This window comes from Gavia stellata, chromosome 2 (assembly GCF_030936135.1).
Source record: "Gavia stellata isolate bGavSte3 chromosome 2, bGavSte3.hap2, whole genome shotgun sequence".
NCBI lineage: Eukaryota > Metazoa > Chordata > Aves > Gaviiformes > Gaviidae > Gavia > Gavia stellata.
The window spans coordinates 34,653,781-34,668,662 of record NC_082595.1 but is presented as its reverse complement, the minus strand read 5'-3'; the positions used below and the strand labels follow the sequence as shown (position 1 = coordinate 34,668,662).

At 40.2% G+C, this 14,882-nt stretch overlaps 1 protein-coding gene across 2 annotated transcripts in view; it reads right to left on the bottom strand.

Annotated features, from left to right (window-relative positions):
• The window catches only part of RPS6KA2 (ribosomal protein S6 kinase A2), a 312,524-nt gene that overhangs the window by 92,633 nt on the left and 205,009 nt on the right, over positions 1-14,882 (bottom strand). For both annotated transcript variants that reach the window (XM_059835897.1, XM_059835896.1), the window contains 2 exons: positions 11,505-11,621; positions 7,279-7,360 (listed from right to left, as the gene is read on the bottom strand). In XM_059835897.1, the coding sequence (XP_059691880.1) occupies positions 7,279-7,360; positions 11,505-11,621 (199 nt within the window). The remainder of the gene's footprint in view (positions 1-7,278; positions 7,361-11,504; positions 11,622-14,882) is intronic.

Genomic DNA, 14,882 nt, shown 5'->3' with positions numbered 1-14,882 from the left:
CATGGTTTAATGGGCATGGTGGTGTTGGGTTGATGGTTGGACTTGATGACCTTACAGGTCTTTTCCAACCTTAGTGATTCTGTGATCTGAAACTTTGGCTTAAACCTATGACTACACTAGCAAGCAGTGTGGTGCAGCCAGCAATCTATGGAAAGTAACAGTAGGTGCTGGGACCTGAGGTCTCCCTGCACTATACGCATTCTGTTGGGTTGATGTCACCCTTTGGTCCCATGGCCTGAATGCCCACAAGAGGCTGGAGGGCACTGGATGTGCTCCTGGTTTACTGTCATCAGGAGGGAACCCAGCTTGTGTGCTCTGAAACTGCTGTGCCCGGCAAACCAAGGCACAGCGAATCGGGATGACTGGAAGAATTTCTTCAAAAGCCTGGTCCGAGCCAAAGCACCAATGCTGTTGGATGCTAGGACTCCCATCACAGTTTCTGCTACAGCACTGAACTTCTCATGGAGAAAGCTGGGGTTTGCTTGTGAGTCCTGTCCTCTCTTTGGGGAGAATAAAATGAAGCTATTTCAGTAAGCAACATACTACTGAAGCTGCGTTCCAAATGAACATACAACAATGCAGTGAGATATATTTTGCTATTACTATAATAGCAGAGTTGTACTGGAACAAATGTGTGGACAGGAAAGGACTGGGCAATATCGCTGCATTTACCTACAGCGTGTATGACAAGTGCAGAAGTGTATGCTCGTGTGCAATCAGTCTGGCTGAATGACAGGCAGAAAGATAGGGAGATTGATTATAATTTGTACCTGTATTTAGGCAAAGATTTAATAATTCTGTCCTCAGGAAAACAGGAAATACTTGCTATCTAGCAACCTGAGCAGCACCTTCAACAAGGTGACCCTATAAAGAACTCAACAGTCAAAATTTTCATGAAGAGAAAGCTGAATTTTCTTTGGTACTTAGGAAAAGCTCCATGAGGAGCAACAGGTTTTTGTGTAAAAACAAACTAGCCAAAGTACTCCCTAGCTACAAAGCAGAGAGCATTTTTAATGTCCAGAGTTCATTTCTTAAATGTCTTAATGGTGGGAAATTTTACCTGATAACAGGATCTTCATGATGCACTTGGCATTGTGAAGAGGCTACAATTTAATCAGGACTTCATACAATGACAAGTCCCACATGGCTTGAATAGAAACAGATAATAAAATCTTTAAGTGATACATGCTCAGTCTATATCTATAGGCGGAAGTTTTCCCCTCTCATCCAAACCTGAATCCAAATGCTGGACAGAATCACTAAAGAATATTAAGTATCTAACCCAGAAGCTACAATCTCAATGAGCACAAGTCAATGCTCTTTAGCAAACGTTACAAAAATAAACTTCCAGCAATGCTCTTTGTCATTTTTGACCTGCCCAGTCTGATGTATATTCAGGCTGGAATGCTCTATAATATTTGCTGACACACAATGAGCTAGTTTCCTAACCACAGTTCCTTTTCCTTATAATATACGAACACATTATTCTCCACAGTCCATTAGAAACAACCTAAATGAGCTCTCTCAAATGTACTGTACCCTTTCCTCCTTCAGAAAGCAAACCCTAGATAAGGTGACTTTTTAGTGGAGGAAGAAAGAGGCGGTCTGATGCAAGAAGCCTTTCAAAGGCACAGTAAAGCCACAGCCCGATGGTGACCCCTAACCACTGAGAGCTGAAGATCTTCCAGGTTTCATTTTCAAAACTCCCACGGGATGAAAGAAACTTCTGCTTCCTTGGATGACAGCTATTAATTCCAGCTTGCTCCTAAGTTGTGATGGGCAAGGTTGGCACATTCTACAGCTCAGCACAAAGCTGGAGATCTTCTCCTTGAGTCCTGGCCCTCAAAGCTTGCATGTGAATGGGCAAGGTCCAGATGGTGACTTAAGAGCATTGCTGTGTGGCTGAGCACGTACCAACTAGGCTGATCTTTACATTTTAGAGCTGCTTGTGAAATATAGAGGAATCAAATGTCATTGTGTTTGTGCACACCGAAGTTGTTATTTCCTTCACAGATTTTCCTCTCCCCATTGAAAATTTAGTGTATGGCTATTTGTGGAGAGGGGTAAGTCTCTGTCTCAGCTGGATCTTTAAAAGCACTTCCAGGTCCAGAAATGGTTTTTTTGAGCTCAGAGCCCTAACATTTGGACAGTTACAATTCTCAGAGTAAAGAAGCCATATGAAGGCAGCAGTTCCTGAGGTTGCAGAGTATGTAGCCTTTCCTCTGAACAGGAGGGCAAGGGAACTTCTGCTGCGGGGTCTGAGACTTGGAGGAAACTGGCTGTGTGGTCAGGACTTTCCTGGTGAATTGTTTAGAAGAGGGTAATAAGAGGCCCAGGAGGATATTAAAAAGGTTGAAGAACACTTTAAGAAAAGGTAACAAACCAAAAACTAAGGGGTGAACCTGGGTGAATAACAGGGCCTCTCACCAAACACAGGGGCTGAAAGAAATAGGACAAGACACCTTGAAAACCTGGGCACCAAAGACCTAAGTTTACCTGACGTGAAGGCTCTTTCTAAGTCCTGCCTTATAAAGTTAAATTGTCCTTAGATTTTTGTTTTGTTTCTGTTCTGTTCCCTTCAGACTGGAGGGAAACCAGTGGAGTTCAACATCTTATATCTAAGTACCACAGTCATCGCAGGGAAACCGAGTCACATACAGGGGAAAACTGAAGAAGCCGCCTCAGTTGGTGTTCAAACCAGGAAGCCACTATTACAATTTTATCAATGGTTAATCTAAGTTAGGTGTTCAGTTTATAATTAATTATAATGAATATCATCAATCTAACATTCCCAAGAACACCACAAGCTCTCTGTGAGTCAGTAAAGCTGCTCTCACTGCTTACTGCATCTATAACCATCACACATACTCAGCACAACTGTAAACCCATAAGCCTAGTGGCTTAGACTGAGGGGATCATAAACTGCAAAGCACTTCAGAGCTTTTGACAAAACAGATTATCATTTCTAAACCCCATAAGCAGAAACAGGTAGACTCTCTCTGTTTTCAGGGTCAAATAGCTGCCAGTGCCGAGATTTACACAGCCCATTACCAACACGATGGGTAGATGCAAACTACTTCGTCGTGACCCATCACATAACCGTTGCTAGACCATCACTGTAGTATTTACAAAGTTCATAAGCATTATATCAGTGAATTATGGCTTCATGCCACTTTCCCTAAGATTGCATGTCTCCTGGAGGGACGGGTCTTTGATTTTCAAGCTCCAGAGGTAGCGCTTACACACCAGCACAGCAACCTGTTGGGGATTTATGGGCACTTCATGGGTGTTTAATGAGGCTTACATGGTAAGCTATCTAAACAGCTCTTGTTCACGGAATCCTGAAGCACATCCAGTAAAGCCGATGGAGCCTGAGACACCTTGAGAGAAATACTGAGTGAATCAAAATAATCAGCCTGCCCTCTCCCTCTGTTCCAGCTTTGCTGGTGAATACAAGGCATACATATACATAGAATAAACAGTCCTTGTTTTCTTCCTGTTTTCTCAGTCTCACAGTGCATTCAGGCCAGGCAGTCAGGAGTCACTGATATGTATCTGTAAGTTTTTAAACATATAGGTGAACTTTATTATCTTCCAATTTTTTATCTAAAAAACTGATTTTCAAGGAAAAAAAAAAAAGTAGAGTGTAATGAAGACATGAAAGCAACATTTAAAGATGCTATTTAACAGTATTATCTAATGACATTCTGAAAGGCAGAAGTATCACTCTTGGGAGGTATTTAAATGCCTAAATGTCTTTGAGCACCTGGACCCACAAAAAGGGTTTATATTTGCAAAGGTAGCTATTAGGGTATTGTAATTTAATAACTAGTGTTTCAAAGTCAGATGAGTTGGAGTTATACATACATACAGCCTTGAATCTGATGTATTTGACATCTGGCACCTAACAGACATAATAGTCTCAAAAGTTTTGGACAAGGTTTTCCTAAAATTAATAGTTAGAATTAAATGGTTATGTAGTTTCTTCAGGAAGTTCTCTGCTTTAAAAGCCAGATACCCACAAGCTCCTGCAAAAAGAAATGAGGCATGAAGGAAAGAAACTTGTGTGTGATGCTCTCATTTACAACTGAGAGGAGCAGTGGCTTTCTCACTTTCAAGGATCCATGCTGTAATAGGTGCTTATTCAGATATACTCTACATTTAATATATATCTTAATGAGGTAAAGATTAATTTCATTTTCAAAAATGTTTGTGTGTACAGCATGTGCCTCTGCAAACTTTTACAATCTAAACCAGAGTATTTTGGAGTCTAATCCTCCCTTCACAGCAGAAGTGGTTCTGCTGTTCAGCAGATCTTTTTTCAAGCTTAAATCTACAAATGCAATTGATCTACAAAGCGTCTTTTGTATCAAACAACTTTCCTAAGCTGTAAATGCTTGAAGACTGCTGCTGCTGATTGCTGTACCCTTCTCATATTGCCCTTTGCTGTTGGTGAAGTTGGGATCATGCTAGCAAGGGACAACTACCCAGGAAACATGCAGGAGGCAGCAGACTCACCGGAGAAAGCACCGTTTTGTACTTCTGCTTCTTCCTAAACATTACGAGCCAGCCACGGCCAGAGTCAGGCTCCTAGGATAGGAAACCCTTCGGCAGGATCCACTATGCTTGTTCTTTAGAGCAAGGTACAAAGCTAGTTTTAGGTCACCATCCCTGAAGGCATTTAACTTCCTCACCTTCTTATTTATCCGGGTTTTAATTCTTCAGACTAATCCAGAAAAGAAAAAACAGTTTTGCTACCCCCTCCTCTTTTCTTTTCTTTCTTATTTCTCCATTTTATGTGTTTTGCAAATTTGTTTTGCTAGAGAAAATAACTACTATGATATTTAGGACTGTGTGGTCATGTCAATGGCACTAGCACCAAGAGCTTTGACTTTCCTGCTCCATGCTGTACTGTGCAGTACAGGTTAGGAAGCAAAATCATTCAGAAATTTGTCTCGTAGCATGCCTTTTGTCAGTAAATACGGAACGCAGTGCTAACAAGTACTTATGGCTTCGATCCCATTACTTGACGTGGTTATAAATACTTCACATTGGAGTGACTTCCAGCCTTTTTGAGCGTAGGTAGGCAGCAACAATTCAGCACTCTCACTTAGAGGATGAAATTAAGCTGTCAGAAATATTATCTCTGTGCCAAAAGTTACATGGAAGCTCGCTGACAGAAATCCTCATTGTGTCTCTTCTCACTTGCCCTGTGCCAAGGGGGTTTTGCCTTCATTTTTGTACTTCGAGGTAAATAGCTGTCAAGTTTAACTTATTTGTAGAAACTAATGTGGACAAATTAGTTCCTAGCTATGTGCTACTTACGTTGAGATTAATGGGAAATCCAGAGCTACCAGTCAGAGGGGTAAGTAGTCTGAATGGGAGAGAAATGCAATCCAGGAAAATCACAAAGCAGCCTCAACTTTTGGATCTTGTGACCCATGCTTGAGAAAACAATAAATAGCCTGCTGCAATGGCCAAGACAGGAGAGAAGCAGTGGTTCTGTGGTATAATGAACCGAGGAACAGTAAACACAAAGGTGCTGGTTCTTGATAGAATAGAGATGGTGATTAAAATCACCATCTAAATTCTGAGATTTCCTATAATACTGCCACAATACAGATTTTTTTTCTCCCAGTGGAATCTAACATTACAGATTTAGCTATCAAATATCAAATAGTAAGTAACAATCATGTTTGGGCATGCAGAAGAAACTGTCCCCCTCTCCAAAGCTCTTTCTGCTCAGCACACCTCAGAGTTATACAGAAAAATAGGGAATACCCAAATTTCACCTTGGGTGAAAAGTTCTGGGTTGTCAAAAGAAACAGAAATAAGTCTCTGGTACGTGTTGGCATCAGAGGGGTCACACAGTCCTTCCTCAGATGTTGTGCCCAGCAGGAGACAGCTTCCCCCAGTGGGAAAGGCTCTGAGAGTTGGGGTCAGCTCAGTTTGGGCACTTCACGGTCCTGCTCTTGGTTGAGAAGTCGAGAATCACTCTATTATATGCGTTGTGTACACAGGCCTGACCTTTTACTTTTTATGTGTTACGCCCAGTACTATTTAAGTGATTATTTACACCATGCTGTCCTGCCAGAACAAACTTTCCCATCTACATTCCAAACAAAAAGATCAGCACGCCAGCATCGCTTCAAACCAACGTTTCTTTGAAAAGGCTTTCTTAGGGGAAAGGGCTGTGTAAATACCTGGTTTGCGCCTTCCCCATTTTGACTAGTACTCAGAAGAGGTGCTGTGTCTGCCTGCCACCACCTGCCATAACACTACCTTGCAACTACCAGTAGCTTCATTCTTCTTCTGGTTCCCCAAATTGAAGCATGCTAAAGCAGTTTGGATTTTTAAGTCACCAGAACTATCTCAAAATGATCTCTCTTCACATTAGGATAGAAATTTAGGCACTATACTGCATTGTGCAAACCCACATTGTCCAAGAAACAGCGAAAGAACTGTTCCAGGCAAAATGAACGCTCTTCACCTTATCTGCATAAAGCGTCAGGCTTTTGAGGGGAAAAAACAGAGTACAGAGCTAGGTCAGGGAAACAAGACAATGACTAGATGTTCCTAACTCTGTGGAGGAACAAACAGTAAAGATTTCAGCTGAGACCGAACTTACTCTGTTGGCTTTTCAGTCCTGTGCTTTACTAGAAATTTCTTTTTGGTCTGAGTGAGGATGTAGCAGCCAATGGCCCCAGAAAAGGCTGACCAGCTTAAACATCAGCCATTTGACCCCAGCCTACTGGAGACCATGTGCTGACTGGTCCTGAGCTGGGAAACAGCATGATCTCAACAACCTCAGAACGACTCGTTGCACTTGAAAAAAGGCTCCCATAAATTTTCAGGTATATAGTGAGAAGCACCAGCTGGAAGGCCTTTCTGCCCAGTAGGAGTCATGTATTACTTCAGCAATATCCTTACTTAAAAATACTTAATTCAGTTTATTTCAGCAGACAGATACTGCCACTGCGATACAAATTAATATATACCCAATAGAAGTCCTATAAATAACACCAAGAAAGTGAAGAAAGCATGCAGCTAGAAAACTCCAAAGCCCTGTTTTCCTGCTCCCACACTGTATATAGGTAGCATTTTTTGTGTACGCTTTTTTAGAACGTTCATTACAGCGAGGCAGAATTTTGGAGGGTGGCAGACACATATTTGCGTACTCTTATATACCGTAAGACAGCAGCAATGCAAAAAATGACAAGACAAGTAAATAACAAATTAGCACAGAAACAGAGACTGCACCATTGTCCCAATCCTTACCTTTCAGAGTTGCCTTCTTAAGTACCTTCATGGCATAAAGCTGACCCGCATCAGATCCTTTGATCTTCCTCACTAGAAATACCTGTAAAAAGCACACGCCTTGTGTAGATGAATACTGAACTTCCAGTTACAAGCCTTGCTGCATTTGATAGAGAAATATATTCAGGAATTCTAATGAAAACTATTAGCTGAAAGTACTTCGTATCTATTTCACCTGCAATCGGTTGAGCTAGCTCTGGAAAGGTTCATTTTTAAGCCTTTACTCCCTCACAGAGAAAATAGGTTCAACAGTATTGATTAACTTACACGTTCAATTAAAGATGGGTGAATAGTCATAATCAGTGTGTGCACATCTCTTCATATTCTGACCAGCTTTACATGAAAAAAAGTTATGTCTCGTTTCTGCTTAGCAATGTGCAGTGTCTTAAAATTATTGCCAACAATTAAATTAAGCAGAAAAAACTATTTGGTTTCATTAACGCTGTAAGTCATGAACGCTGACTAACCTAAGAAGTAACTGAAGCAAAAAGTTCATACAGATGAAAATCTGGTTGTGCATACTTAAAAAAAGTAGGACTATTTTGATTAAGAAATAGGTTGTTATAATAAAGACAGTTTTCCCTGCTATAGTTACCTATGTAACTTTCGATGGTGTAAATTTGTCATTGAAACAAAATAAAATTGTAGCTAAAATTCTGATCATTTTTGTTTTACTCCATGTCACTATTTCTTATCTACCCCTGAGTGCATCTGAGCACTGGAGGGGTAGTGAACAAAGGAATCAGTAATTTAGTTTGGTCTTTATAAGACTTTCACTGTTTTAATAACTGAAAATAAAATAAAGAAATCTTTTAGCTGATTCCTGGGACTCACTGTGTCTGCTGAGGTCAGAAATACCAGACAACAGTGTCTCTCTTTTATTTCAGCACTTTTGTTACTGGACAGAAGCAGACAGCAAAGCCAAATGCAAAAAGAAATAGAAGGCCACATACACAGCATATACTTATAACAATATAAATTATCAAAGGCTAGCTGAAATTACATAACTAATGAATGTCTAGTAGGATTACAAAAATCTGTGGCAATAATTTTATTCCTTGCCTGTTCAGGAACCATGCAGCTTTCTTAACTGCCTCCACCCAAAATATAAAAAGACAAAAAATGAATGGAGGAAGTCTGTTTCTACCACATTATTTGCAAGTTGAAAGACTCTTCCTCCTGCAAAAAATTGTGTCTGTAAACAGATTGTGGTTTTCTGAAACACCCTTTGAGGAAAGGTTTGCAGGGAGAAAGAACAACTTTTGACAAGTTAGAGAAGCTGAAAAAAAAAAAAGACTAAATGCTCTCTGAGCACCTTAACCAGGGCTCTTACATCTGTACAGCATCACAGCTACAACACTTCTGCAATGCAATCTGATATGTTTTTGGTGAGACTTTCCTCCTCAAGATGTTTCCTGTGCGTATGAGATATGCACAGTTCCTCAGCTGAGCTGCCTTAACTAGCTGAGCTTCGACACATGTTGCTTGTTCCCATCTCCTGTTTCCTAGTTCGATGAACATACGAATACCTCTCGTACTCACAACTGTAGGAATAAATGATGAAATCTGGATGCAACAGGAACACATAAGACTTTCTGAAGTGTTTTTCATTAACATCCGTGATAAATTAAGCTCAGCTGCTCCAGCATTAACAGGAAGTCAATTAATTTACAAGTTTGGCTAGATGGAGAACTGTTGGGATATTTTTCTAGCCAGCCCAAGTAAAAGATTTAATTTTTGCATTACATTGAAAGGGAGAAGAAAGTCAAAAGCAAGCTTGCCCAAACACTAGATTTTCAGCTGTATTATTATTCTGTAAAAATGGTTATGGAATCTTTATCCAAAAAAACAAACCCCCAAGCCCTTAAGATAATGATTTTAAGCTGTACTGCACATAGAACAGCACAGCATGCTGCATCTACAGAAATTTTAGGCTGCAGTTCTAGAAATATCTTATCTGCCATGTAATCTTGCAAAGCTTGTAATACCCATATTGCCATAATAAGCAAAATTACCAATTTACGTTACTAGTCACTAGACAGCTGTTCCCTGCAGCATGGGATAGGGCATTTGTCTGCATTCCCTCCAAAACAGATGAGTCAAGAACACTGTGTGCTGTTTCAGAGGACATCAAAATAACCATCAAACCAAAAAGGAAACAGAACAAATGAAAATTCATTGTATTGCAAAATGATGTCGTCCTGATTATTCTTAAAGGTAAAGTTGCATTGTCCTTGAAACCACCAAGTGGTCCTGGAATGCTTACTTGACTGGTTGTATTAGCTAGTTTGCCAGAATAGCACAGGAATGTGGCTGAGCATGCCTTTCAATTCTCTAGTTTGATATGCATACAAACACCTCAAGTTGTTAATACCTGAACCAGAAAAACTCCCTTAGCTGGAGCAATGGGTGTTATCACCCAAATCCCAACCTAGAAAGCTAAGCAAGTGCTGTGACTTTCAAGAGTGTTGAGAGCACTCCTTCTGACACCAAAGGCATCTTCTCTAATCCTGCAAGAAATTATTTAGGCCTCAGGTGAGCAAATTGAAAACCAACCAGTCTGCATCCCCTGAGACTTATGGATTTGAACCATTAGCTCAAATACCAAGGTGATGAAAATGTAGGTGATTGGGGACTGCATAAGAAACACAGAGCAGACTTCCCTCCCCTGTGTCTTTGCTGCTCTGGGGAGTTTACTGACCTGTTTCACATAAGATACAGAAAGTGATTTGTAATCACACACAGCTCCAAACAGGTATGATGTCCACACTCACACTCTGATCCCCCAGTAAACTGGGTGGAGCACGTCCTAGAAATCAGATCTCCTTTTGGGAAGTGGTGGCAGAGACTAGGCATTTTACAAGTAAAGCTAGAAGGCCAACTCAGACAGTTAATAATGAAATACATCAGTACAATCTAAGATAGCCAGTGAACCATTTCTAAACTCTTTACTGCCTGAATCTGAAAACTGGCCATTCTGCCTCTGTTACTTTTGCAAGAGATTTTCTTCTCCTTCTTGTATTGAGTCATACAGCAAATCTAATTTTGAGTTGTTTGACTTTTCACATTTCATTAATATTTAAAGGTCAAATATCATTACTGTGCTCTCAAGAAATTATCTAGATCAAAACTTGGTAGTGAATGCTAAGTTTCCTGATATCTCTCATCTCAGGGAACTTCTAACAGACTTGCTTATCAATATAATTCTGGAACAGTCAGGAAGTTGATAAATGCTCCCAATATAGCTTCTTTCAGGAAAAAAACTAAAGGCCCTGATTCATCATAAGGGTGCTCAGCTTTATGCTGGGTACCTCAGCAACTTGTAGGTATGTCAGTTCTTCACATTAGCCAGAATGATCCACCATTGAATTGAAGGCTGGGAAATATTTTTTTAAAACTCCACAAAATAATATACTTACAATGATAAGGACTTTCATGCCTGGTTTAAATTAGGCCCACTATTTCACAGGTTTCAAAACCTTATTTATTTAAACCATGGAGAGAATTTAAGACTGAATTGACTCCTCCCTCTTTCTCTCCATCTTTCCTTCCTATTCCCATTTCCAACTGACACATCCTGCTGAAGAAGAATTGTCTTCGGGATTAAGAAAAGCCTTGGACTTAAGATAAAAATGTTGTTTCTCCACAAATTAGCTTGTGACCATACAGGTAGGGTTTTTTTCCCCCCATGGTCTCACTACAGCGATTGCTCTCTTCAGCACTGGGGTTTGACTCCATGATCCTCTCAGCAAAACGTATGGGCCTCTGCGTGTGAGCTAAAGACAGTCTGTGACTTTGAAATGTGCTTGAGATCCCATTTGCCCTCAGTGGGAATTGGGCAGCTAACTTCTTTAAGCCTTTGAATGTTCCTGTTTACGACCTCCAAAGAAGCAGCAGAAAGGGGGGGTGTGTCAAATTTTATAAACAGTGATGCTCACTAATGTTCACCTGTGCTTGTTAGTCCAGGTTCAGAGCCATAAGCACTGTTTCCTAAACTGTTTTATGCACAGGAATCCAGCTAAAAGACAAAAGTGTTATTAAAATGAAGATAGAAGGGGTTTGGGCTTGCTTATCTGCCTTTACAATATAATTTATATATGGACAATGTTACCAGTGTAAATGAACTCAGAGAAAGGACGTGACATTTTCAGTGTTGCTCTAGGTGATTAGATGGCATTAAAAATTACCTTTCCATATGAACCTTGTCCTAATACTTTCAGCAGCTCAAACTGAGAAGGATCTGCTTTTTCAAAACCTTCCTTCACATGATGACTGATGTCTATTTCCTTCACGATACCTTCTTCCTGCAAAGGAAACAACAAAACACAAAATCCCCAAATCAGAGCTGTTATCCTAAGGAACCATATTGTTTATTAATGTCTCATCTTCTGTCATGCTACAATCATGTATGAAATTTTGAAAATAGAAACAAATGCTTGTCCAAATATTCCACGTGCCCGTTATGGCTGGGGAGGGTAATGTCAGGACATCCAGGCTGCTGCTTCTGTTTATTGAGCCTCAAGATATGACTAGGTAAAGATAGAATATGCAAGCTGAAACACAGAAATACACTGCAGAGCTTGGTGTGCCCATCACAGACCTTGCTAGCAGAGTGGCACATACTCAGATCTGTACTACAGAGGCTCCAGCACACTTCCTTCCACATACTTGCTCATTCTCCCTCAAAGCATCATTTAAATCCATCTTAAAAAGCTCCCTTAATCTTAAGCAGCAATTCTTCTTATGAGTAGGTAACAAAGAAAAAGCATTGCTAAAAGTGGGCCTCCCTATTTAACTTGAAGAATGAAAAGTTACTTCCAGTAACCTTCTAAATACAAAACACATTAATGATTTAGATGTGAAAATGGGGTGGTGGTGGAAGGAAGAATGACATACACTTCTTTGCTTGCAGGAATTAGCTTTAAACACTTTTCATTTTCCAGGTTCTTTTGTTAAAATATTTCCACTGCACATTCTTCAAAGACAGCAGCTGAACTAGGACTTTTATCTTGCAAGCTGCGACATATGGCATTTGCTTTAGTTGTTTGTTTTATGTTATTAAGGCATGTTCCTCTAAAAAGAGAGCGACTGGGTCATGTGAGACCCAGAGGGACTATGTGGAGTTTGCAGCAACCCAGAAAGTCATTGGGCTGAAAAGAAACCTGGAAGAAAGGACCTGCTCTTCAAGGACATGGCGGTGAGGGAAGATAATATTTACACACCTTTTTATTTCTGTAGGTTTTTGTACACTTAAATTTGAGCTTTTTTTTCTATTCAAACTACTTGTTCTAACTTCTGTACAATTAAAATGCGGATTTTGAGTACAAAACCTTTTTGTTTCATCTCCCAGGACTAAGGGAATTGCTTACTTAGGAATAGATTTGAGTATTTTTGCACCAAACAGAAATAATTGGAATCTCGTAAACATTATTTTTAAATGGAATTTTGCTGCACTTGTCCTTTTTCCCCAAAAAATTATCTTGATAAAACCTGGGAGTATAATATTTGTTTCCCATTCTTAAAAATTAATGTGAGGAAAACAGAAATAACATCCTAAAATGAAAATTCATTCACAGAAACATTTGGCCAAACCACATTCATTTACTAAACAAGAATAAACTTGACTCCTTTCTCCTCCAGAAAAATTGCTATCACTTTCTACCAGCTGTAATTCATCTGATGCATGGCTAGCATTACCCGGATTGCTCCATACTGTAGCTCCATCCCTCCTCTTCCCTACCCTGCCTCTTTACGCTCACGTGCTTTGGAACAGGGACTATATCCTCTTCTTGGTTTGGAAATCTTCCTCTACTTTGTGCATGCTACCAGAACCATGGAAAATAATCATCATCTGACAGCAACTCATTTTTCTGATCCTAATTCCTCTAGTTTAAGGTTTGCCTGAAAGGAAATGCTTAAAACCAATGACCAGTTTTCACAGAGAGATTTGATTTTCTAAGTACATACTGCCAGGATCTCTCCCTTGTTTTTCTGGCTTTAATTGCTGTGGGAGACAAAGTATCTTTCAGATATTAAAAACATTAATTTTTTCATTTTTTTCTATGGGACAAAAACAATAGCAAACTGATACAAATTCGATACACTTGATTCGATACATTTGATACATTCGATTCGGTTTCCTTTCCTAAGGAAACCAGGAATAACCTACATGCTGTTATCAAAGGCTCCACCAAGTTCTGAAGTGATGAGCTTTCATGCTGAGGGACACGCATCTTTATGTAAACTGCCAGCAGCTGAGAGACTTGCACACCGGTAGGAACATTATTTTGAGCTTATCCTGCCCTGCCACGTTACAGCTTAGGTGAAGTATCCAAACTGCAGGGCTCACCACCCGTCTTGTTCAGCAGTTACTCACTAAGGCTAAAAGTGACTCCCCATGGGGTCAGGCTCCTGCCCTGAATCACCCCTTACTCTCTACGCCAGAGCCTGTATGCTTGGCAGTCTGCTCTCCATTGAGCACAGGCAGGGTTTGGGAGGATCGGCTTCCGCAGGCCAGTCTCTGTGTGTGGATGCCCCCCTGACAACTATCATGTGGTGAAAAAACTGCATGAGGTTTTCTCAAGCCAGTGCAGCTTGAGGGCACCTGCCACTGTTTCACGATTTTGCCCATCTCTGTTTTGCACAGAAGCACGGCACAGCAAGGACCATCCACTGGAACCAGGTGAAGCTGGAGGTGGATCCAAATTTTGTAATATATTCAGAAGACAAAGCTCTGCAAAAAAGAAACTAACTCCAATTTTACGTACAGCAGATATCTTCCCCAGATTTACTTCTCCTTTGAGCTGACACTTCAATCTCAAAAACTGTGGATGAGATCGACCACCTTAAGGGAACAGCAAAACCCTTTTTAATTCAGTTAGACTGTATTTCAGCCTGAACCATGGAGTCATTTCAGCTGCATTTGCAAGTTTCAATGACGAGTGAGTTTCAATTTATCCATTCATATTAGTCATCAAAGTCACAGGCCTACAACCTTAAGCATATTTCTCATTGTATTTTTAAATTTAATATAACCTCTTTAGGTTCATGAAATGTGTTCAGCTACAGGAATATATTGGAAGTATTACGGTGATGGTAATTCAGCTTGCTGGAAGAATGCTTAAAAAATTCCAAGAGAACAGCATTCCCAGGGAATAGCACAATTAATTCATAACTTGCGATAAAAACAACACTTTAATTACATGCATATTTAATTAAAATCTCAGAAAAAGATTATGTAAAAAGAACAGGACCAAATACAAGGCCTAGCAGTGTTTATCAGAGAAGCACAGATTTTAGAGATGGAAAAAACCTGTTAGATTATGTGACTTCATAGAAATATTAAAAAGTTGGTTAGAAGGGGCTTCTGGGGGTCATCCAGTCCAACACTCCTGCCCAAAGTATCATCGACACTTGATCAGGCCAGCTGGTTTTTGTCCACTGCGGTTCTCAGTGTCTCAAACAATGAGGCTTGAGCCACTTCCTATGAAAGACTATTCTCTTTTGACTTGCCTAGCTCAGAAATGCCCACAATCATGTCGAGCTGCCTGCTCCACAGGTCCTTA